Genomic DNA, 27,017 nt, shown 5'->3' with positions numbered 1-27,017 from the left:
CCATAACAGCAAGTTCTTTAGTTTTGGAGTTCAAGGCTACTTCTAAGTTAGTCAATCTTTCAGCGGAGGCAGCCTCATGATCGGATGCAGCAAGAACGACGTTATGAACTTCAATCCATTTGGCCTTAGCCTCTTCAAATTGAACCCTCAGTAGGGCAATCTCTTGGCTAAGGGTTTCCACTTCTTACTCACTTTGCTGCAAACAAGCCTCCAATACAACGACCTCAGTGGCTTTGGCTTCTAGTTCTGAGAGACGAGCGACACTTTGCTCCCGTGCTTCCAAAAACTGATCCCGTACGGAGGTAATTTCTTCCTTCTCACGAATCAACCTCTGAAGGCTCTCGGAAGCAAAACAATTGTCCTACAAAGCAAGAAAGGCAAAACTCAGGATATGTTCAGGCAAAAATAGAAGAAATAATAAATGAAGAAAGGAATGTACCGCTACAATGTTGTGCATGGCGTTGTTCAACAAACACTCTCCCGAGAGTTCCTCAATATCTTCCCAATCTTTCTCTGAAGCCAAAGGCTTCAGATAATTCACAAGCCCCACCGGCCGGGATAGTAAGTTGCATCCGGTAGAGACCGAAAGAGTAACATTTCTCCTCCTTTGTGGATCTTCAGAAGGGGCAGCATAATTTTACCCCAAATTCCAATGAACTGGGGACTGGAAAAGAGGAACACTTTCTTCGTGGTTAGGTGCAACCGGTGATAATGATGTAGCAGTTGTTGGTGGAAGAATGGATGAAGGTGGAAATGATGTAGCAGTTACTGGTGTTGGTGAAGATGGATTTGAAGAGTGAGAAGCAATTGCAGCAAACGCAGTACTAGTTGTTGGTTGCTCATCAGCTGAAGACGGAAGGGACCCGGTACTCAGCCCCAAAATATCGGGCGAGGCGACTGGGACACGAAAGCGAGAGTTGGCATTTTTCACCATATCATATTCCCCCAGATCGCTAAGACATCGTCCTCAGATGGTGTAACTAACTCGACAGGTTGAGCATTCTGTTGAGTTGATAAGGATCATCACCTTCTATGTAGAGAAGCTCCCCCATCACTAGCTTCTCCATCGCTGTTGATCATCACAATATCTATGATTGGCCCGGGAGGAGGGCTAGTCACCACAACTATCAGAGACGACTCGGGGGCAACAGTCTTCGCCCTCTTATTATTTTCCCCGGTCGCGGAGGAGCGTCTTCTTTTTGGTTGTTTGTCCTCCGGCCGGGGACTTCGTAAAGAAATATTGTGCCCGAAGCAGGCCCGGAGATACCTGTTCGAGTAAGCGCCTCCTGAAGCAGCCTCGCCGCATCAACAAGATTAGCCAAAATGTCATCCTTACAGACAACAACAGAGTGACGAGCGCAAAACACACACTTAAATATGCTCCTAGTCGAATATAGTATAATATAATATCGTATCCATAGGGATTGAAGTTAAACAGTATTTTCGTAGTCTATAGCTTGGTTTCTATCCAAGATGATCAACAGTTGAGAATTATGTGATTAAAACTAAAATTAACTAAGAATCTAGAGCTAATTGACTATGACAATCGCAACAAAAGTAAGCAAGGAAGATATCAATATGAGAAAATAGGGGTTGATTGGATAGGTGCAAGATAAATGTCTCGGATTTAAATCTAGTTAATTCACTTATAATGTTCAAGTGAGTCTCTCGAATTCACTCAATTATTAGTTCAAACGTTTAGTAGAAACTCCTCTCTTGATTAAGTCTCAACCTCACAATATGAACTAATTTAAGCTCGGTGAAGATATGCAAGAATTCGTAGTGGATTGATCTTTAGGAGAATCTCTTCCGATTATTCTCCTAACTAGGTTTAATTAATAATTCAACTAGCCTCTTTTGATTACTAAGAAGAATTAATGAACTCAACCCACAAGATAATGCAAAGAAATCACAAGTTATGCCTCGCTCGATTACATGATTATGTGAATAAGATGCAACAATTAAAACACCCAAAACGATTCAATGCATAAAAACTAGAGTTAATATCCATAAACAAATATCAATACACCAAATTCATCAATCCCTAAAGAGAACTACTCCATAGATATGGAGTAATTCATCACAAATATAAAGAAAAACATAAAACGATCCAAACTCTTGTCTTGAGTGAGGATTGAATAATGAATCCCTTATGCTTTCACTTATCTACATTTTCTCTAGCCTCCTTTGGTTTTAGATGTGTCAGAATTCCCAAAAATAACGTTTTTCCATGTATATATACCAAGTAGGATCAGGCCCAGATGAAAATACCTTCTCCTGCACGAAATAGGAAAATACTCTGTAATAATTGCACAGGCGCGCCGCATGGGGCGACGCGCCACGTGGGGCATTAGTGGGAAAGTTAAGAGAGTTAAAATCTGTCGGGCAGCCGGATAATGTACATGCGCGGTGCCCCACGCGCCGCGGGTGTACACTTTTCTCAGAGTCCGGCTTTTTGCTTTGATTTTGACATCCAGATGTGGTATTCGATCCCCGAACGCGATCCCGGCTTAATCCCTTAGGATTTTACTCAGACTTTAAAGCTCCAAATAGCTCAAATTAGCTCCATACATTTACATAGCTCGGAATTCTCCTACAAGGCATAAAATACACAATTAGTGCAGAACACTAGCGATTAAAGCTCAAACTCAATTAAAGTGCAATAAATTAGTGTGCAATAAGCGACTAAAATGCGAGATTATATCCTACCATCAACACCCTACACTTAAACCATTGCTCGTCCTCGAGCAATCAAAATACACTTCATATAGACACGACCTTTTTAAACAACTCTCATAACTCATCAAACTAAGAATATTTAAAATAGATTAAGCACAATGACGTAACATCATAGCCTCAAAATTTGACTCAAAAGAACCACGCATTATTTATAACCCGCTCACTTACTCTAATACAGAGGTCAACGATATTACCTTTCCTTCATGAAGCAAGTGCCCTCACCACAGTAGAAAGTTGTTCCACACTCCATAGAAACTAAGAACAATTAGGAACTCAAGATAGAAGGAATTCACTCACTCTCAGAAACAACATTCATATGCCACAAATGATGAACCAGAGGCTTGCTCATAGTGTACTACTCTACTAATTGAGTTCATTCAGTCAAGGATCAAGTAGGACTTTAATAGATTATAATGTAGGTTGCGGGATGGGTATGATACATTTAGATATAAGAGTGACTCCACCTCCTTAAGCACTTTAGTACATACATTTTATTGTTCAAAACCCCACACTTATTTCAAACCATAACTCCGCCTTTACATCAATATACATTAGCTCCCAACTTCTTTAAGCACAATTACATCAAGATTTACCACTATCATGGAATATTTTTCACAATCAAATACTTATTTTTTTTCTTTTTTAATTCAAGTGGCTCTTACTTTTTCAATACAATGCACCTTTATCCTTATTTCATTAGTTCCACTCAAAAGCCAAATCAACCACCCCACACTTCAACTTTTACAAAGTTCATAATAAATTTAAGTGCTCACGAGAGGTTAAAGGTTCAAATAGATGGCCAATTCAAAATAAATGGGTAAGGCTTGTAATGTGGTTGCCAAAGAAACAAGATTACATGCTCAAAGGGGTTAAATACGATACATAACAATTAGGTGGGTAAAAGCATATAACTGGCTTAACAAAGAAATGCCTATATCACTTCCCAAACTGAACAAAACTACTATTTCGCGCAAACATACATGGCAAGTTCTAGACAGCAAATGCAATGCATAAAACACACCAAAACCTCACATACACATGATTCACTCATGATCGAACTCATCAAGACACTCTAGTCAAAGCAGTTAAGCAAAGTTAAGATCATATAATTTAAGGTACTTATACAAGAGTAAAAAATTGAGCCTAAGCGTCACAACTAAAACACTCACTATTTTCAAGGCATAATAAATTCAAGAGACATTGCTTCCAATTTAAATCATACACAAGGTTTCCTACTATTCTAAAAAATCAAAAACTAACTACTCTCGGTTCAAACAAAACCCTTGAAAAAGAACCGTGGCACAAAGAAAAACCAAGGGGGAATTATTACACTACCTAACAAAAGGAAATCTTTTTTGTCCTTTTCTTTCGACTTTAATCCCTCAAAAAACCCGTCGAATGATACCCATCGCCTGGAAAAGTCGAAAATTTTAAAGTTTTATGTTTTTTTTCTCATTTTTCTATCTCTTACTACTAAAACAACAAAACTAAATTACTAACACAGATACATACAACATACAATTTTCACTACCCCACACTTTAAGTTGTGGCATGTCCCGAACCAATGCACACATCCATGCAGACAACTTCTTCTCGGCCTTCTAGGGGTACACCCCACACTTTTCTTTCACTGCAGACTTCTCTTTTGAACCCTTCACCTTCCACTCAACACTTGTAGCTGTCTTCTCTTTTCTCACCCCCGTTTCTACATTCATCTTGAAAGTCACCGTCTCTTCACCCACATTAAGCATGAGCTTTCTATCATGTATATCTTAAATTGCTCTATCTGTTGCTAAGAATGGTCTTCCTAAGATTAGGGGTATCTCCTTGTTCTCCTCCATCTTCACCACTATAAAGTCTACTGAAAATACGAATTATCTACCCGAACTAAGACATCGTCCACTATCCCCTAGGGTATTATAGTTGTTTGGTATTCCAACTACAAATATATTGGTGCAGACCTTATCTCTCCAATCTCATTCTCTAGCTTCCTATAAATAGACAAAGGCATTAAATTAACTGAGGCACCAAAATCACATAAAGACTTATCAAAACTAATAGTGCCTAAAGAGCAAGGTATAATAAAACTCCTTAGATCTTCACACTTTTGTGGGAGTTTGTTTTGCAAGATAGCACTACAATGCTCTATGAGCTTGGCTACTGATGTCTCCTCGATTTTTCTCTTCTTTGTCAGGATTTCCTTCAAAAACTTAGCATAAGCTGTCATTTGTGAAAGTACTTCTGTGAATGGCAAGTTTACATTAACCCGTCTCAGCATATTTAGAAATCTCTCAAATTGCTTGTCCAACTTCTCTCTATAAATCTTTTGGGGAAAAGGTAAAGCAGGCATGTGCTTGCTCTCTTAAGATTCATCCCTCTTTAATTCTCCTCCTTCTTCTTTTTCTCAGTTCCCTTCTTGCCTTTATTCTTCTTATCAACTTCAGTTTTTAGTTGCTCCCCACTTTATTTTTTAGGTACCACCTCTCTTTGGATAGGGGTGGGCTCTTTCACTACTTGTCCACTTCTTAGAGTTATAATATTTACCGTTTTCTTGTGGTTTCTTTCAGTATCGGTTGGCAAAGTACCTAGGATCCTTTCAGACAATATGGTGGCAATTTGTCCCACTTGCTTCTTCAAGTTTCGCAGCCCTGTGCCAAGTTCTTTGATAGTTGTACCATGAGCATCTAACCTCTCATCTGTCTTGACAATAAAGGACTTCATCAGATCTTCTATCCCAGGTTGATTGGATTGTTGAGGTTGAAACTGATGCCTTTATTGATTTTGGAAGCCTGGAGCTCCTTGTCCCTGGAATATAGAGTTATTTTTTTCTATGCATTTGCAGTACCCCCAGGTGAACTCCATGAAAACCCGGGGTACTTCAGACCCATTGCATTGAAGTTATAATTCCCCACAACATTTACTTCCTCAGTTGAGGCCTGACACTCATGAGTAGGGTGCCCTCTTCCACATATATCACAACTGTGTTATTCTCACTTTGTATTGAAGCTAAGGTCAACTTCCTTATCTCTTTCGCCATGGCATCAAGCTGTACCTGCACAGATGTGTTAGAATCAACCTGGTGAACACCATTCGCCCTTCTTCTTTCAGCACTTTCAGAGGGCCACTAATTTGCATCTTCAGACAATTCATCGAGAATAGTGACTATCTCCTATGGTGTCTTTTTCATCAAAGGGCCTCCAGCTGCATTACTCAATGTTCTACGTGTGGCTGGTGTCAAACCATCCCAAAAATCCTGGAGTTACATCCAGAGTTCAATTCCGCTATGTTGACACTTTCGAACTAATTCCTTGAACCTCTCCCATGCTTCAAACACAATTTCAGTCTTTCTGGCAGAAGTTATGAATTTCTCTTCTAAATTTGCCCATCTTTGCTGAGGAGAAATATTTATCAAGGAATTTTCTGGTCATCTCCTCCCATGTTCTAACTGATCCCTGGGGCAAGCTTCTAAGCCACTGCTTTGCATCATCTTTGAGTGTAAATGGGAATGCCCTTAAGTAAGCTGTATCTTGTGAAACACCATTGTATTAGAAGGTGTTCATAATCTCCTCGAAGTCCATCAGATGTGTATTTGGATCTTCGTTTGGCTTCCCTATGAAGACCCAACAATTTTGAAAAGTTTGGAGCAACCCTTACTTCTATTCGAAATTGTTCACTGCAACTGGAGGTGGTCTAATACTTGACAATCCTTAGTTGTAGACCGGTCTAGCATAATCACCAAGTGGTCTCCCCGCCTCGGGAGGTATATTTCCAAATTGTTCTGCAACCAAGGGTCGATTCTGAACAATTCTCCGAGCCCTCTCCTCTTCATAGACAAGTTGTGCATTTCAAAGAGCATCTTCCTCCGCATCTCGTGCAACTTTTTATCGTTGTTGGACTGCCTCTCTTGCAGCCAAATAAACATTATCATCATCTCTAGCCATAATTTCTTTGGTTGAGGATTTCCCAACCTTCTCTATATCCCCCGAGAGATTTCTTTCCTTCCTCAACTGTCGTAGTTGTTTCTCGATTTCTGGTTCGTATGGTAGCACTTCCTTCCCAGACGATCAAGTTATGCACCAATCTAACCTGTAGCCTGCGCACAATCAAAGAACACCAAATGTAAAAAAGGGAAAATAAAATAATATAGCTTGGAGTTAAATATGCTCGCTAGTCGAATATAGTATAATATAATATCGTATCTACATGGATTGGAGTTAAACAATATTTTCATAGTTTATAGCTTGGTTTCTATCCAAGATGATCAATAATTGAGAATTATGTGATTAAAACTAAAACTAACTAAGAATCTAGAGCTAATTGACTATGACAATTGCAACAAACGTAAGCAAAGAAGATATCAATGAGAGAAAATAGGGGTTGATTGGATAGGTGCAGGATAAATGTCTGGAATTTAACTCTAGTTAATTCACTTCTAATGTCAAGTGATTCTCTCGAATTCACTCAATTATTAGTTCAAACGTTTTGTAAAAACTCCTCTCTCGATTAAGTCTCAACCTCACAATATGAACCAATTTAAGCTCGGTGAAGATATGCAAGAATTCGTAGTGGATTGGTCTTTAGGAGAACCTCTTCTGATTATCATCCTAACTAGGTTTAATCAATAATTCAACTAGCCTCTTTTGATTACTAAGAAGAATTAATGAACTTAACCCACAAGATAATGCAAAGATATCACAAGTTATGCCTCTCTCGATTACATGAACATGTGAATATATATGCAATAATTAAAACACCCAAAACGATTCAATGCATAAAAACTAAAGTCAATATCCATAAACAAATATCAATACACCAAATTCATCAATCCCTAAAGAGAACTACTCCATAGATATAGAATAATTCATCACAAATATAAAGAAAAATATAAAACGATCCAAACTTTTATCTTGAGTGAGGATTAAATGATGAATCCCTTGTTCTTTCGCTTCTCCACCTTTTCTCTAGCCTCCTTAGGTCTTATATACCAAGTAGGGTCGTCCACAGATGAAAATACCTTATCTTGCGCGAAATAGGAAAGTACTTTGTAAAAATTACATAGGCGCGCCGCATGGGGCGACGCGCCACGCAGGACGTTAGTGGGAAGGTTTAGAGAGTTAAAATCTATCGGGAAGCCGGATAATGTACAGGCGCGGCGCGCCGCCCCACGCGCTGCCCCACGCGCCGCGGGTGTATACTTTTCTCAGAGTCCGGCTTTTTACTTTGATTTTGACATCCAGACGTGGTATTCGACCCCTGAACGCAATCCCGACTTAATCCCTTGGGCTTTTACTCAGATTTCAAAGCTCCAAATAGCTCAAATTAGCTCCATAACATTTAGATTGTTCGAAATTCTCCTACAAGGCATAAAATACACAATTAGTGCAGGACACTAGCGATTAAAGCTCAAGCTCAATTAAAATGTAACAAATTAGAGTGCAATAAGCGACTACAATACGAGATTATATCCTACCATCATAGAGCCCATGGGTAGACCTGATTTCAGAGAAAAGATAGAAGGGGTCAATCAATTTCTTCACATAAAATATTGATACAAGGTGAGTCTGAGTTACCATGGTTTTTGGCCTTCCACTCGTATTTAAGGGCCAGTTCTTTCCACGTGCGGGTTTCAGGCGTAGTGGCATCCAAGATCTTCTGGACCCACTGGTCCAAGCCTTCAACCTTCGGTGGGACCCATCGAGTTGTTGAAACATGCGAAAGATGGAGGATCAATACGGGTATAGAAGAATACCTAATAAAAGAAATATTAAACAAGGAGCTTACGAGTGCGGTTCCATGCTTTCGAAAAGGATGAAGTCGTTGTCGGAATGATGTTGTTGGTGGCAACTGCAACAAAATGTTCCATCTACCCACGGTCGTTATCATCATCCATGCTAGATAACAGAGCATGGTGGCCACGTTTGCTGAAATTTATCATTCCCTCGCGGAAGATTTTGGGGGAATAAAGATTCATCACATGAGCTTAAGATAGCTCCTCTCACGTCTCTTGGCACAAGCGTCGAAGATAGTCAATTGTCCTCCACACAAAAGGACTTACTTGTGCTAAACATACCTGATAGCGGATGCAGAACTCTGCAATAACGGAGTCAAGCTCTCCACTCAAAGAGAACACACCTAAAGTAAATGGATACATGTAAAAATATGTAAAACCCTCATTGGGAAGGGTCACTCGATTCGATAGTTCAGGAGCAACAATATCCAAATCATGGAAATGGCAGTCTTCCTTCACAACAGGAATACTGGAAGAACGGATGGAAGAAGGATATCTGCCAACAACCCATGTGCGAGGGAGAGCCAAAGGGAATTTCTCTTCGAAGTCTTTTGTTGTAACAAGACTTCTAGGAATGATGGAATCCACCGTTGGAGGAGCAGCATCCTCGGCTTTGTTCTTGCCCTTTGAAAAGCTAACGTTCTTTTAAGAAGAAGCCATTTGGATGAAAGGAAAGTTTTTTTGTTTGAAGGGAGTTAAATAAAGGTTTATTAACAATAAGAAATCTTTTAGAAAACTTGGAAAATTATGATATATAAGGGGAGAAGGTTGATGTGTATAAGTAAAAGTTTTAGCGGCTAAATTCATGACCATCACTACCTCGATAATCGGTAAAAGTTATGCTGAATCGTGAGATGACGCATGTTCGGGGCATTAAATGCGGAGAGACGTGCGTCTAATCAACCGTCAGAAGCCTTCAGAGGGGATCATAGTAATTCCCGCCAAAAGAGTATTTCTACCAACTTTTCGGTGACACAAAATTATGTCACTAGAAAGCAGATGGACTATATGTATAGGGTAAAGTATGTTATGCTACGTGGTCGCCCAAAAGAGGGACACGTAAAACCTAAGACCGGGGATAGCCAAAATCGAAGGTAACAGTCCCATCTGTCATAGGAAAGAATAACGCTCATAAGGATGCAATAAATACTCTTCGCCAAGTAGCATTTAATGGAGAATATTCCACAACATTAAGTACGTTGCCCGTTACAAGGAGTTTGGCATTTATGCTCACCGTCACATCTTCATCAATGGCCCTCATAATTGACATTAAAGAAGGGCACGATCCTAGGACCTCCTTTCCTAGATGCAGTTATAAATAGTGAGCTATGTTATCATTGTAAGGACACGAATTTTCTGGCAAACTAATATTACAATCTACTCAAAGCTCTAATCAATTTTACCTTCTTATTTTCTGTTCTTGTTCTTATTACTGTTGCGCCCGGAGGCTTCACTACTAGAGTCTTTATTTCTGTCATTTCGTCAATTATCTTGTTATTTCAGGATCGAATTAATTTACTTGTCTAGAAATCACGTATAAATTCAACTGTACAATTTTACGGGTAAACAATTATTATAGAGGTCTGACTTTATAGCAATGATCAACTTTTGCTTGCTTAAGGCCCTCAAAGTATGCTTAAATGAGAGTCATATATGTAAAAAAAAAACATGTTATACATTCATTTTCGTTTTGCTAGCTCTCTCACATACGACAACTAATCTCTTGAGATAATGCTTTTTTCATAGAAACCCTATGAAATGTAGTAATTAAGTAGAACTAATACGTCCTTCCATGTACTTATATGAACATATCTAATTATGGTTATTTAGGGAACATGCATTTTACCAGCTTGATACGATATTGCAAGATCGATCAAGTCGCATTCATAATGAACAAAATAATATAGTTGATGGGTGAGATTTAAATTAACGAGTAAAATAATATATTACCGTGCATAAATATTGTTACGAAGAAAGTTGGATTCTCCCCCAAAAGAAAGACCTTTTAAGTGCAAAGGAAACATGGAAACAAATATCAGTTTGGTCTTGTAACATGTATCCTATTCAAGAGTGATGAATAAATACAATATATATTTTTGGTCCTTTTATATGAGAAATATGTTACATTGGGAATTCTTGGAACTATATTATTGTAGAATATAAAGTAACAATACAAACTTGACATAACACATGAATAAGTAAGTGGTGAAATATTTAATAACTAAGATGAATTTGTGAATATTCACAAACAAAAGGATCAAAAGTGCACATTTCAATTAATTAAATGAAATGTGCTCAATTAATATCCTGAAGAATTACAATCAGATTTTACCAATAACTTAAGGACCAGAAGTGCTATTATCTCTTTTTTCTATTGGGTGCCCCCAAAGGGACCTCAATTTTTCCGCATCTCCTTTCATATTTCCTCCCTGTGGTGAACTGCCTCTTTATTGAGTTAAAAGACTAATTTGTCCTTGACCATCCAACACAATTAGAAATAGAGGTGTTCATAGTATGATACAGTACGATTTAAAAGTTTTGATTCAATAGTTTCGATTTTTACTTTTTAATAATATTGTACTATTGTCATTCCTAATTAATTTTATTTGGTTCGATATTTTTAAGTTTGATTTCGATAATGCGATACGATAACTATACTTTTTGGTCTTGACTTACATGTATTAAAGATTTATGTTGCAAAAAGAAATGCTAAACGAAAGAGTTAAATATTAGAAAACTTAGAAACTTCATTTCACAATATCATAAACAACTACTACTTAAGATGGCAGTGGTTACCAACTATCTAAATTCACATATTTGAATTAAACGCACTTTAAAAAAATATGTCCATTATATCAAATTAACACCTTACATACACACACAAAAATATCCAAAGAAAACAAAAGTAATTCCTTCTTCGTTAGTCGCTTATCACATAAAGGGCATATTTCAAACTACGACAGGCAACCTTTTCAATTGTATCAACAAGCTATTCATGTAACTAACCAAAAAAGAAATCTCAACTTTTAATAATAAAATATAATTATATTCTAAGTCTTTTATATAATTTAATCATTAAATTTAGTATTCCAAGTCTTTTTATTAACTTATATCAAATTAATTAAAATTATTATTTATATAACAATATGTAATTAAGAATTTTGATACAATATTCGATATTTCGATACTTATTTTTTAAATATGGAATATGATATGCATATTTTAATATCCAAATGAAATTATCTGGATTTCTGGTATTTAGCGCACACCCAAATTTCACAAAATGTCCTCCCCCTACATCCATCTGCGCTAGTAACGAACCTCATCGCTTCATCTAATCTTCTCCCTTCTCTCCTTTTGTCGAATTCGTCATCGTATTAAGGGGAACAAACATAGAGTCTTCGGCTGTCAACAACATGCGTTCGGATTCCGGGTCGGGTTTTCCCTCAACGGTGAGAATCTCTGGCCTCAACTCCACCGGAAAGGGCGGGCCAGCGTTTGTTGGTCAGGTTTTCAGTATGTGTGACCTTTCTGGGACCGGTCTAATGGCTGTTTCTACTCACTTTGACATACCCTTTCTCTCTAAAAGGTAATCTTTTATATTCTCTTTTCCTATTTCAATGGAGCTCTCCTTCTACTTAGCATGTCAGGTTATGTTTAGCTATTAAAATTGATATGGATACAGACAAATTGTGGTTTTTTTTCTTCTGTTGACTCATTTGCTGCTATTGCACTCTTTTGGCACAAGTAGGAACTGAGAAAGTTTTAGTATTAGGTGGCATGATTAATTGTGGGAGTACTAAATACTTGAAGCATGTAACATGTTTAAATTTGGACAGTTTTAGTGATGTAATCCAGTATGGCCAGATAGGAGGTAGCTAATTACTGTTTTTAAAGCAAAATTGTATACTGCAAACAGCATAAGTGTGACATATTGAATGCTAGCAATCAGAAAGGACACGGAAAACAAAATGAAACAGATGTATGAGCGTAGTGAAATAAGAATAAAGCTTTAGAAGCTCTAGTATGAGCGTACATTCGTTGAAGCTCAATAATCAGCTTATTCAGAAGAAGTCACTAGGTTGAGTTCCGAATTCTTCAGTGGTCTGGAAGATTGCATAAATAAGTCTAGATTTTTTTTTTCCTTTACTATTTATTATTGAGGAAATGACTGAATAATAGGGGCATTGCTAGTCAGTAAAGCAGCTACGACTTCAAAAGGATTAGGAAAACTAGTGGAGTTATATACACAAACTCTACTTTGCTTGCCCAGTAAACTTTAAATTACTCATAGCATAATCGAGTGTAGAGGAATGAAAGTAGCATCCCTCATAGCACTGAAAGGCCACAAAACTATTGCATTTCATAGATGTCGCCAAGATTATGGGTAAGAACTAGTAAGGCTGAAAAGCCATTGTTGCTTGTCCGTGCCTCTCCTTACTAGATTTTCTCCGAATAGGTTCCTAGTATCAGTTTATGTTCGTCATCAAGAGAGGAAGAATGTTTACCATCTCAATTTAAAACATGTTTAGTGGAAAAAATAGCAATTAAATACACACCAGTGAAATATCTTAGGAAAAATTTCACCAGGAAGTACAAAGTTACATGTTTAAAATTTTTTATTTTATGTGTAAATTACAGCCTTATAAAAAGTAAAATAGTTTCTCTTTTGCTTTTGCAAGCATCTTGCATAAAACTAGGAGTCTAATGATTGATAGGGTTTTTAGTATTATCACATATGTTTCGTTGATAATCCTGTATGGCAATTCCCCTTTGATCTGCAGCTGTGCCTTAGAAACTATTACGGGTTTTCTCTCCAATATGCTGCTCCATGAAAGATAAATATAAAAACATGAAGGAAGAGGTGTCTTATCTTTGTTTTTGATCTTTCAGTTTTAGGTTGAGTAAACTACTTTTGCTCATTTTGATCTTTCAGTTCTGGTTTGACTGTTGAGTAAGCTACTTTTGCTCTTTGATCCTAAGACCCAAATGTGCAGCTGGAAAACATATCTTATTTGGTGTGTGCTGAAGCTTTAATGGAATGGTTGTCATTGGCAAGCAAATTCCTTAGCTTGCCACTAGCCAGTATATTTATAATATTTACATGAAGTATGTGATTTTTTAAATTACTATCTTATCTTCATCATATCTTTTCATACTAGTCAGTAGTTCGAAAAGTTTTTGAGTATTCCGTGTCATTCATAAGATCAATTTTGTGATATCCAGGACACCTGAATGGCTTAAGAAAATGTTTGCAGCAGTTACTAAGAGCGAAAGGAATGGTCCTGTATTCCGATTCTTCATGGATCTCGGTGATGCAGGTCTTATTTGAACCACTTAGATATTTGTTTCTGTTAATTATATGATGCCATCACTCTCCCAGGAAATGGATAGAGAATTAGAGACCCATTACTATGTTTTTTCCAATAAAGTAATAAGAGATCAATTACTATTAACATTGGGATCTTTGAATTTTGGGACCTTAGCCTACACCCTCCCTCACTTCCCTTTTTTCTTTTGTTATTGTTGGTTGGACTGTTGAGTGACAATGCACTAATGATTCATGTTCACACGGAAAATATCATTTTAAACCTTGATTCTTGTAACTAGAACTCTTTCTTTTGTTTATAGAAAAAGGGATCTGAATAAGTTTACGTAACTGGAGTCCTTTCATTTATTTTTTCCCTCAAACTGAATGACTCCTTGATGGGGAAGTCCCTTATATCTTGCTTGATAGGGTTTTATAGATCTCTCACATGCTGGATTTTTTGTTGTTCCAGTTTCTTATGTTAAAAAGCTGAATATTCCTAGTGGAGTGGTGGGTGCATGCCGTCTTGATTTAGCATATGAGCATTTTAAGGTACTTTCTTGGTGAAAACTGTGAATATGATGTCTTCTTCTGTTTTGAAATCGGAGTCGACAACTTTAGAGAGTTTAATTGCCCCCTGTTTGTACTAAAAGGTGCACGGACTGGTTGAATGGATAGTTGGTGCTTACTTGACTGCCCTATTCTAATAGGATTTTTTTCAACTTTTATGTTTCTGATCATATCTCAATCAATATCTGATGATGAGATAATTTTACAGCACAGGCCAGCAAATGTCAAACCACAAAGAAAGCAGATATTTATCATCAAACTGCATTTAAATGAAAATAAAGATAAAAAACAAAGAGAAAGGAGTTTTGGTTTTGTGTGGGGGGTTTGGTTTTGTGGGGTGGGGTAGGGTGGGTGGGTGTTATATGTAGGAATTAAGGAAGATGGACTCTTTATCACGAGCTCATAGTTAGGAAAAATAGGTTGAGTCAACGACGAGAACTTGTAGAAGAAACATACTAATCTTGAACAAGGAGCTGGAGAGAAGCATCCCAATTTTGTTTGGGAAATCTAAGACTAGGAACAAATTGGATCTAGTCCTGCTTTATGGCTAGTTTGGGAATGATGTAGATTTAGTTAACCTACTTTGCTTTTAATCAAACTAATTGAATATCGTTTAGGATTTATCATCTCTTACTTGGCAAATTCATTCGTCCGGTTTTTTTTCTTCTAGAACTTGCATGACGACATATTATATAGGGATTACGGTATCAAACTAAGTATAGTTTTATATGCGTTGGTATTTATAAATATTCTTTTTGATAAGAAACAGTTTCTCTGCCCTTCCAGGGTAGGGGTAAGACTGCGTACATCCTACCCTCCCCAGACCCCACTTGTGGGATTACACTGGGTTGTTGTTGTTGTTGTTGATAAGATAATTAACTTTATTTAGTTGAGTGGGCAAAAAAGAACTCCCGCATACATAAAGGAACTTCATGAGTGCATCAATCTTCTATACATAAAGGAACTTCATGGGTGCACCAAAAAGAAACAAAGGATAAGAGGCTACTCCTAAATTGTACAAACTTCAACCCTACCCCATGGTCCCCATCAAAAGCTCTCCTATTTCTTTCTCTCCAAACAACCCAAATAAGTTATATATAAGTTCTTAGTTCTATGTATATTTTGGTTTAACTTAAATATGTTTTTTTTGTATTATTGAATTGTAGCTTAAACTATTAAAAAGGGAACATTTTATTTCTATATTATAGGTCTGCAACACACCCCTCACGTGTGATACTTTCTTGAACCAAGCACGGAGACGTATTTTATTGATATGCAATAATGATGGTCAAATGCTGGATTTCTGCCTGCTTTAATACCAAGTTGAACTGTGTGAAAACTCATTTAAAAGCTTAAGTGGTTAAAGATGAGGAATTTGAATTTTTTTCGGTCAAAAACATGTATGTTAAGCGATAAGATATCAACTATGTCCATTTCAAAAAAAAGATATCATCTATGTATGAAGGAACAATATTTTAGGAACAAAATATAAATATGGACTGCTTTCCAGATTTACCCCATTATTTGATCAAATTTGATTCCTAAAGATGTAGGATTTTTTTTTCCACCGAGTTAGGATGAGGAAACAGGACCAACCCATCTCCTACAATATCCAGATTAGTGAAGTTTTCATCATGGCAGAGTAGTTTGTGGGTTGTGTAGAAAGAGAGATGTGAACTTGCAAGTTGTGACTGGTTAAGACAGTTTTGACTTTTGAGGAAAGTGATACCTCTTAGAGTTAAGGATTCCCTTCCACCTGAAAACTATTGATAGTACATTTACCAGGTTCTGGGGTTCTGTTGTCACTTCTTACCAGAAACTTCATGATGTTTTCATCTTGAGAAACAATTTTAACACCATATTAATTTTGTGCAGGAAAAACCACACTTGTTCCAATTTGTTCCCAATGAGAAACAGGTTTGATCCTGTTTTGAGATATTGATTTGATTCTGGAAATCAGCTGGTAAAGTTATTTATTTATTAGTCAGCTTAAAATCTCTATAAATATTTGGTGCACATTCAGGTCAAGGAAGCCAACAAGTTGCTTAAGGCTATGCCACAATCTGGTGGAAGGAAAAAGGTGGACGGTGTTCCTGTTTTCAGTGCTCAGAACTTAGATATTGCTATAGCAACTACAGATGGTATAAAATGGTATATTTATCTGCTTTATGCATTTTCATTTGTTTCTGATCAGTGAAGTAGCTCAATACTCCCCATCTTTGCTTTGTGAAAACTTCAATATAACATACTCTTTCTGGCCCAAATCAACAACAACAACAAACCCAGTGGAATACTACAAGTGAGGTCTGGGGAGGGTAGTGTGTACGCAAATCTTACCCCTACCTTGTACAGGTAGAGAGACTGTTTCCAATAGACCCCCGGCTCAACATAGTCGCAGCAACAAAGCAAAGGAAATAAAGTAATGAAAAGACATGGAAAAAGTAGTAACAACATTAAGATAGTAACAGAGATAGTAACATAAGCGAAGCAGAAGCACATCAGATAGATATAGACAACCAAGAATAAGACTAGATAAGAGTAATACTAAAACTACCAAGTAAGGACGAATAGAAAGCTCTGTCACCTACTAACCTTCCACCCTAATTCCCGATCTCCATAACTTCCTATCTTAGGTTATGTCCTCAGTAAGCTGAAGAAGCTTCATGTTCTACCTAATCACCTCTCCCCAATACTTCTTTGGCCTCCCTCTACCTCGAATATTCAATTTAATATGTGTGGTTATTAAAATGAATGGAGGGTAAGGGTAGGTGGTATAATCTCACTGGTAATTCGTATAGGAGCTATCGCCGTTTCACTCCTATTCGTTGTTATGATATTCTATGTTCAAATATCGGAAATTCATGAAGAAGTATTGTGCTATTTACTGGTAAGCAGTATTATTGGACTTATCTTTTAATGTGTGAATTATTCAATATCCTTTATGGAAGATGTGGCGTCATATGGTGTCTTTTTGACTTTTGAAGAAAAATGAACAGATAAAAGGTGGATTCTACATGTTTCCCTTTATTGTGCAAAACTTTCTCTAAAGCTTTCCTTTGGGGATGGTGGAGTTTATTTTGGGAGAAACCTAAAAATGAGAGATTATTTATTAATATGAGATAGAAGAAATCGTCATTAAAAGGAAACCTAAATATTGGCCAGCTTTATGACTAAACACGATATTTGCATGGTGTTCACTTTTTAGAATTATTCTCCTTTTCAGGAGTCCTACTTCTGCAGATAACAGCATCACTAGATGCTTTGGTTGAATGTTCCTCATGAAACCATTTAATATGATCATATTCAGCAAAAACTTACATCATCTCTCTTATTTCCTAAAGGAAAGGAGAAGAGAAGGATTCTAATTTATTGGGGGAGCTATTGATATCTAAGAACTCATTCTCTTATTTGGTAATTTGTATATCATGAAATTCCTATAAATGTAGGTGCTTTCCTTAGCCCTTTTGTAAAGAAAGGCCGGAAATGAAAGACGAAAGTCCAGGTGTCAAACAGGGGATCTGAATTTGTAACCTTTTGTGATCCAGCAGGAATGAATGCTGAGAATCGGAGGAGCATGAGTTATAACCCAGATTAACTTAGAACGATTAACTTAATCGGGACTATATCCTCATAAGAATATAGGAATATCTGATCTCTTATCAAAAGAATTGACCAATATGGAAGATTGTAGAGTCTAATACAAGATATTCAATTTAGTGTTAAGTATAATGATGTTCCATAAACTAACTCGAAGTAGATAAGGGCCGGTTTAACCGCTTTTGTCTAGTCGTTTGTAAACAATGGCAGAGTATCAATTCAACGCACTTTCAAGGATGAGGTGATTGACTGATCTTAGGTGTAAAAACTCTTAGATAAACCATCCTCTTTCGTTATCAAAATTAAACCATCTTTTTCATCAATTATTTCTGTAGATTTTCAGACTAACTGAAATGTGAATGAAACAGTTTTAAGATAAGCAGTTTTGAAGTATATGGCAGAGTTTGTGGATGGAATTTTCGACTGTCCAATCCACCCTTTTTTAATTTTTTTATTTAAATTCTAATTGCGGACTCTCCAGTTCACCTTTTGCCCATACTGCCGTATCAACTGACTATTCTGAAAATCTATTTGTGTCTGCTTCAGTCTTTACTTTTCTTTCTTTTTCTCCCTGTTATCTTATATGTATTTGTTCATCTTCATCTTCTTATCAGGTATACTCCTTACTTCTTTGACAAAAACATGTTAGATAACATTCTTGAAGAATCTGTTGACCAACATTTCCATTCGCTGATTCAAACAAGACATATGCAACGCCGAAGGGATGTTTTTGATGATAGTTTGGCTTCCGAAGTAATTGAAGAGATGGGAGATAGTATGTGGGAGCCTCCTGAGGTACTAAACTGGTCAGGCTCGAAAGTATGTGTTAGGGGCAAAACAGATAGTGATGATTTTACTTAACAAACAAGGATAGTGATAAATTTTCTAAGGTGGTTTGCCTTTGGGTTGAGGGCGGAGAGAGTTGGACAATAAAATGTTTTGAATTTTTTTATATATGGATATGAGGATAGGGAAAGCTGTCAATCACCAATTTTTTTCTTAAGATAAGCAGTTTTGAAGTATATGGCAGAGTTTGTGGATGGAATTTTTGACTGTCCAATCCACCCTTTTTTTTAATTTTTTTAAAAAAATTCTAATTGCGGACTCTCCAGTTCACCTTTTGCCCATGATCAAAGTACACCAGCAATTTTGGTTTCTTCTCTTTTCCCACTTGTTACTCTTTTATTGGTTTTAGCAGTTCGTTTGTTTAGTTGTGCCGTGGAAAATACAAAATATAACTAACCCATTGGTTAAATGATTGATAGGTTCAGGATGTGCTCGATGAAGTGGGTCAACCAGCGATACCTTTAAGTGTAATATCAAAAGCTGCTGAAATTCAGCTTCTACATGCTGTCGATAAAGTTCTTCTAGGGAACAGGTGGTTGCGAAAAGCAACAGGAATTCAACCTAAGTTTCCTTACATGGTTGACTCATTTGAAAAGAGGTAAGCAATCCATTTTCAAGAGTTTCTTTGGAGGGAGAAGTGTTCTTTTCACATGGTTCATGGCTTAAAATCTTTCAACACTGATGATATGTCTTCTATTTTATGTGGCATTGTCAGCAGCTAGAGCTGGGTATCTTAGAATTCTCCAAGCTGCAAGCAAATATTTGGATTGTAAAAACATTTGATGCAATATCTCAATCCCAAGATTTTCTTTAATTTTGCAGGAGCGCAGCTTCTTTCCAGAGAGCATGCAGGATTTCCAGTTTTGTTAATAATTCTCAGTTGGAGGCTAATGATAACCAACTACAGTGCATCAGCAGTTCAGCAGTCGAGGAAGCAGATGATGTCTCTAATAAAAAACAACTAGGGCTGGATTTGCGGCTCCCTTTTGGGGGTTGGTTGAGTCCTGCATGGAGTAAAGGACAGAAGCAGCAGATAATACAAGATAAAAGGTCCCATTCAGTTTATTGGTTTCATGAAAATAACATGCCATCTTAAGATTAATTCGCTTTGTGGAAAAGAAACTAAAATTTTAATTGTTAATACTGACAGGGAGTACAGAGAACTACATCCGTCACCTTTGCTTCCAAAGATTACTATGGTTGGTGTCTCAATGGGTGAGGCTGGGAAGGTGAGCAAAGCCACTTTGAAGAAGACAATGGAAGATTTGACGAAAGAACTGGAACATACAGATCAGAAAAACTTGTCTGGAAATAATGTTGATGAAATAACATTTGAGGAGAGGGATCCTCTATTCGTAGCTAACGTTGGTGACTATCTTTCTAGTGCAGCAAAGGGAGGTTCAGCTCGATGGGTTCGAGGAGGAGCCCTTTAATCAACCTCAGACCAAGTTTTGTTGCTTCTCAATTAGCTGCTTACATGTAATACAGGAAAATGTAAATTAGTTTGCCATTGCTTGGCTTTACAACTAGTAGCTAGTGACGTGTTAGTTGTCTCAGGTTTTAGCTGAAGGAAATGGCCTTTTTTGCATCAATTGGTTACAGTAGGTCAATATCACAACCAGTGTTTTAAAGGGAGGACGAAAATTATGTATGTACTCGAGATTTTGATCCCAGCATCAGTTGTAGTTTATAGATTGTTGTACAAATGTATACTTTTTATTTTTCAGCAGTTAAACTGCTGAGTTTTAGTGTACTTCAATACTCAAAGAAAAGATAGTGATACTGTGATCTGCCATACACACAAAAACTGAGAGACATTATAATCATAGTACTATGCTAGAAATGCATCTCTGTATGCATGCATGCACATGTGCCTTTTAGCTATAATGGCACTTCTACCACGTGTGCCTTTTTCTCTTATTAACTTAGTTAGGATAAGTTCAAATCAAAATGCTGGTTTTGTTAGAATATACTCTGGTTTCGTCCTTTCATTTTCCCCTGTAAAGGTTGATTGAGATTGTTTGTGGAAGTGTTCTTATCTTGTTGATGCGAGTTGCTTTTGCTTTCTTTGCATTCATCTCTAGTGATGCCTTTAGGAGTAGGATGTAGACTGCAACGAATCCTTAAACATTTCTATTTATCACTATGTTCTCCTTTTCTGTTAGTCAAATCATGGCTTTAGCTTATTGACAACTGAGATGATTCTATAAAGCTGGGTGTAGCATGTTACTCCATCAAAATGGATTTTGCAGTTGTCTTCTTCATTACTATACACTTGAAGAAGTTGGGAGATGTGACAGAGTTCTAACCTCGTAAAGTGATTTATTAGGGCAACATGCATGAATATTTACAGTTCATGTCACAAAAAATCCATGATAGTCAATGAAAGCACAAAAAAGGGGCAAAAGTGCTGTCTGGCTTAGACTTATAGTCTTAAACCAACCCCAACAGGTAGCACCAAAGAATAATTAAGAAAGCAACCCGATACACTAGGCATCTCACGTTCAATCAGGATTCGAGAAAGGGCCGCACTCCTATGAATGTTAATGTAGGCAGCCTATTCTGACATTAATGTTTCTACGGGTGTAATGTAGGCAGCCTATTCTAATACTAGTGTCAGTGGCTGATTCCAAGGGTCGAACCCGTGACCTATATCATACGGAAACAACAATACTGTTGCTCCAAAGCTCTCTTTCAAGTAACATCAAAGAAAATAAAAAAACTTGTTAGTGAAGAGATAATTGGAAGTTGCCTTAGTGGATTTCGTTTTGGGGGGATATGTTTGCTAAGTGCGCCCGTTTCTCTATGTCCTCACGTTATCAAGTGAAGATAAGCACTGGATTAAGTAGGACCTTTCACTCAAATCTGGTGATGTGAGACTAGGACAGACAAAATGGCTTTGAAATGGAAGATCAATTTTCTTGTTCATTTGCCCAATCTTTTTCCTTCTGGCCACTGAGGTATCTCTTCATTGCTACTTGTATTTCTTCTGCCAAACCCACAAAAAACTCATGCACATAGGAGGAAAAGACCGTCTTTATATTTCTAGTTACTTTCAAGATATATTAACTGCTTTATGAAGTTAACCTTAGCTTCTTTAATTTACGGATATTGTCAATCTATTACTTTTCTTATTAACTCTCATGATGCAAGTACTTTATGAATTACAGTAAGTTATGTATATAAATTAGTGCCGTTAGCAGGTTACTTGCAATTATTTTTAGGTATTAAATCCATGCTTACTATTGACAGTTACATGTAGTTGGCTTTTATAAAATGATAATTTTAAGATTTCTTCGTTGTTGTCTAAATATTGGACCCACTGGCCATTACTTTATGACTCTATCTTTTGAACATATTACATGTGGACCTGTTTTTACCTTTTGTAATTTCTTCAAATGTAACGTTTGTTGTTTGAATCTCTTTATTCCTTTTTGGGAAATCACTAGAAATTATGGTGGCCGCCGAAACTTTAGGGTAAGTTCTACAGAGTGGTGGTCAAACCAACGATATTGTATAGAGCTGAGTGTTGGCCAGTTAAGATCGTTCATGTCCAGAAGATGAAGGTAGCAGAGATGAGGATGTTCAGATGGATGTGCGGGCACACCAGATTATATATGATCAGAAATAAGGTTATTCGTGACAAGGTGAGTGTGACCCCTATTGAAGACAAGATGCGGGAAGCGCGGCTTAGGTGGTTTGGTCATGTTACGAGGAGGAGCACAGACGCCCGAGTTAGAAAGCGTGAGAGTTTGACATTGGAGGGCCTACGGAGAGGTAGTTGTAGGCCAAAGAAGAGGTGGGGAAAGGTGATTAGGCAAGACATGGCGCAACTTCAGCTGACCGAAGACATGACTCTTGATAGGAAGGTATGAAGATCGAGGATTAGGGTAGTAGAGTAGGTAGTCTAGAGTGTTCATAACAGTAGTATTGGCACGCAGTCTCGCTTTATGTTGGTAGTAGATTTTTATGACTAACTATTATTTTCTTTCATTATTGATTACCTTACTGTCTTGTTGTTTTTATTCTGCTTTTATATGATTTTTTGGTACTATCCTTTTTGTTTATATTTTCATTAATGTGATGCTTATGCTTTTCTAAGCCGAGAGTCTATTGAAAACAACATCTCTATCCTCACAAGATAGGAATACGTTTTGCATACACACTACTCTTTCCAGATCTCACGGTGTAGGATAATAATGGGTATGTTGTTGTTGTTTTTGTTGCTGCAGTAGAAAGATACATGAAACAGTTCCAATAATCTTTTGGTTGATGGTGACACATGTGCGCAACTTAATTCTTCATCAAATAATCACAAACGTTAACGTTGGACCCTTCTCACGGCATGTATCTGTCCAATTAGGGTCTAGCTCAAAGTTAGATACAAAAGGTCTGGTCATGTCTAATCAGATTTGATACACCCACTCAAAGTTTAATTAGTGACTTGAGTTTAGAAGAATTATCGGTTGAATACTTGTCCTGTTAATCGGGTGATAGCTCAGTAAAGTACCCCACTCACTTTACTTTTACTGACAGACAGAAAAGACAAGAGAAACAAATTCGGTAATTAAAAAAATAAATAAACAATTATGAAGAAGACTGTCTTCTCTCTGCTTCGACCAATCCTCGTGTCCATTGTAATTAGGTCACGTTAAAAATTGGCATCAGATCATGGCAGGGGCAGATCTAGAAAGTGAGATACGAGTTCGGTGAATCTAGAAATTTTAGTTCAAATTACTTAATATGTACAAATTAAATTCAAAACTTAATATATTAATACATAATGTCACTATCCTAAAATTTAAACTTTATCGAGTTGTGGATGAGTTGTTAGGGTGTTTTGGTGGTTCTCTATCAGGTGGATAGGCCTAGTTACAAAGGAAATGCTGCCGAAATTTCTGAAAAATTTGGGAGTTTAGTCAAAATTCTCCGCCAGTACCTAAGGCTTTGCATCTTTTCTTTTCGCTTGACATCACAGGGCCAAATTCAGTTCCCATTAAGATAGCATATTTCTTTGATTTATAATATTATTGTTATTTTGCATAAACAATAAGTGAACACTTGAATCAGAAGGTATTGTAATATGTTTGCAATCAATATAATTGTATTTTTTTAGAATAAAATTTTTCTCACCAAATCTTCCATATCAAAATGACTACTAAGCATGCTTTTAATATCTCTAATAGTATTCTTGTTAGTGCCAAAAATTAATAAATCATCAACATAAAGGCAAATAATAATATGTGAATTATTTTAAGACTTATAATAGATGCACTAAACACGCTCTTTTGGTTTAATCAACTTTCAATCATGCAAGAATATTCAAATTTTGCATGCAAGAATATTTTTCTTACATTTCTTATATCACCACTATTTCTAGAGTTACGAAAATTCATAATCATAAACAATAGAATCACATATTCATGAAAAATGTAAAGTAATTATATTTTTACCTTTCCTCCGCTTGAGTTAAGTAAATAGAAAAGTACTTTATCCTTCCATCTCTTAAAGGGAGTGACGTTGAACTGGAATGGCTGTTTGGATCTCCTACTTTAATGTCCATAATTTTTTAAATTGTAACAAAGTTGAATCTCCTTAAAATTATTGGTGAGAATACAATTACAAATGAAAGTTAAAATGTCACCACAATAAAATCTTCACTCGTCCAACAATAATCTTCTTGACTTATCACCCCAGGATACAATAGCCCGATGTATGACTCAAACAAACTACGAACAAGTTATTGAGTCCAAAGCTCCACCACTTGATACACATTGTAGGCATATCGGTTTTATCAGAACAACATTCAAAATAATTTGGACTATATTTTAAATATAGTAGTCCAAATAAATATTACGGGCTAATATAATTGAATTAATTATATAAGTCTAATACATATGGATTAAAAAAATAAGTCCAAATTCACTGGGCTAGCCCATTTAATTGGGCTAAAGTGATGAGTCTACTTCATTAAGCCCAAAATGTCATTTTTCTAGAGGCCCAGTTGGTGCCACATGTCAAATGACGTGCCACACCAAGTCAAACGAAAGAGCTAATAGGATCGTGCCACGTGTCAAAATAACAAGGCATGCCAAGCCAAATTAAAAGGCAAATGAAACCGCGCCACGTGTGCAAGTGACATGTTCTGGCCAATCAAATGCGGCCTCGTCACACTTCAATTTGATTGGTCGGAAAGAGTTTGTTATTATCATAACTCTTCCCTCTCACAACTATAAATATGGGTCTTCATAACCCAGAAAAGTTATAACAAGAAGCAAGAATGAGCTCGTGGATCAAACGCTGCAAATTTCTCCGCATGTTTCAAGCTTCAAGCAATCAAGTTCAAGTTCAAGCTCAAGAACGAATAACAAGTCAACATACAAGGAGTACGAGTTCAAATCAAAGTTCGTGCTAGTTGAATTCAAGATCGTCTTTCGTGGCAACAAATATATATCCAAGCTCAAGTTCAAAGGCCCTTAAATTTATTTACTGTTGGAAAGAAGAATCAGAGAAATCATAGAGATTGTACACTCATATTATTTGAAATCAGAGACTACGATTGTTGCAATATTTTCGGTCTTGATAATATTTTCTCGACGCAAATTTAATGTCTACAAATTCTGGCATGCCCAGTGGGACAATCTCTACCTCTCATCTCAACTTTTCAATCACCAAAGTTTAAGAACATCAAAATGGCTTCAAAGAAAATCAACCCTAGATCAACTTTCACTAAGGCTACTAATTCCAGGTTCTACGCTGATGTAGAAAGCATCCTCGATGTTACCTTTGGAAGCTTTGGACCAACTACAAGGAGCAATGCAAGATCTTTAGGACAACAAGCACTCCAAGTGCCATCCGCATCAACCCCTATTTTCGGATCTTCATACTCAAAAGGAGCAAGATCTTCCACAAACGCACCCGAAGGAGGAAGCAATGTTGCTGAAAAAATTAAAAAAACTCTTGCTCTGCTTGACCTCTCCAGATCCAAGAACTATGTTATGAAGGAAGATGATGATGCTTCAAGTGATGGATCCTCTTCACTTATACCGCATAGCGTGAGCCAATCGAGGATCAATCTGTGTGACAATCCATGCTACTCTCCATCGTCCACAACAATCATACAAGCCATGGTGACAAACACTTCATCTATGGAGGAGCAGTTGACAAACTTGACGGAAGCAATCAGTGGATTGACCAAGTGCATGCAAAATCAAGATGCTAGAATCGACAAGCTAACAGATAGGGTGGGAATCTTGATGGAAGAAGAATCCACCCATGCACTTGGCAAGCTCCCAGAAGTTCTAGAAAGTGATTCACCCCCCAAGACAAGTAGCATCCGCTAAGGCTATCCCTGTCTCATCTGAAGGGATGATTCCAATCGATTAACTGAAGGAGTTCATTGAAGGAACTATTAATAACAAGTATGAAGTTACTTCCAAGTCCTCCCTTACATACGCAAAGTTATACACTACAAGGGTTGATATATTGAAGATACCGACTGGCTATCAACCTCCAAAGTTTCAACAGTTTGATGGTAAAGGTAATCCAAAGCAACATGTGGAGCACTTCGTTGAGACGTGCAACAATGTTGGAACTTATGGAGATTACCTCGTCAAGCAGTTTATCCGCTCGCTAAAAGAAAATGCTTTTGACTGGTGCATAGACCTCGAGGCTGGATCTATTGATAGCTGGGATCAACTAGAGCAAGTGTTCCTTAATCACTTTTATAACACGAGACGTACTGTGAGTATGATAGAACTTACAAATACTCGTCAACGAAAGGGTGAACCAGCTATTAACTTTATCAATTGTTGGAGGAATGCAAGCCTCAACTGCAAAGAGAGGCTTAGTGAAGCTTCTGGCATAGAGATGTTCATCCAAGGCATGCATTAGGAACTGCGCTATATCTTGCAAGGTATCAAGCCTAGCACATTTGAAGAACTTGCGACTCGTGCCCATGACATGGAGTTAAGCATGGCCTCCGCTGGAAACGAAAGGCTGCCTATCTATGAGCCTCGCAAAGAGAACGACAAGCAAGAAGTTAGGAAATAGAGCAAGTTTGTACCCAAGTCTGAAAACAAAGAAGTTATGAATGTCAACACATCACTTGTGAAGTTCACAACTAAGGTGAGTAAGAAACAGAGTACGAAATCCACTTCTTTTCAAGAT

The 27,017-nt window shown here is 37.1% G+C and overlaps 1 protein-coding gene and 1 non-coding gene across 2 annotated transcripts; both read left to right on the top strand.

The window, feature by feature from the left end:
- Positions 1 to 6,014: 6,014 nt before the first annotated feature.
- Positions 6,015 to 6,119, top strand: LOC142180485 (small nucleolar RNA R71). Its single transcript, XR_012709108.1, has one exon. It is a non-coding gene; the product is annotated as a small nucleolar RNA R71 (small nucleolar RNA).
- Positions 6,120 to 11,801: 5,682 nt separating this feature from the next.
- Positions 11,802 to 20,620, top strand: LOC107804941 (uncharacterized). The gene is made up of 9 exons (XM_016628896.2): positions 11,802 to 12,116; positions 13,754 to 13,848; positions 14,308 to 14,387; positions 16,281 to 16,322; positions 16,429 to 16,556; positions 18,617 to 18,797; positions 19,268 to 19,446; positions 19,671 to 19,898; positions 19,999 to 20,620. The coding sequence occupies exons 1-9, from the start codon at positions 11,944 to 11,946 to the stop codon at positions 20,279 to 20,281; spliced, it is 1,389 nt and encodes a 462-aa protein (XP_016484382.1). The 5' UTR covers positions 11,802 to 11,943; the 3' UTR covers positions 20,282 to 20,620.
- Positions 20,621 to 27,017: the final 6,397 nt, after the last annotated feature.

The sequence above is a fragment of the Nicotiana tabacum genome, chromosome 4, assembly GCF_000715075.1.
Source record: "Nicotiana tabacum cultivar K326 chromosome 4, ASM71507v2, whole genome shotgun sequence".
Classification (NCBI taxonomy): domain Eukaryota; kingdom Viridiplantae; phylum Streptophyta; class Magnoliopsida; order Solanales; family Solanaceae; genus Nicotiana; species Nicotiana tabacum.
This window is presented reverse-complemented; position numbering and strand designations above follow the sequence as displayed.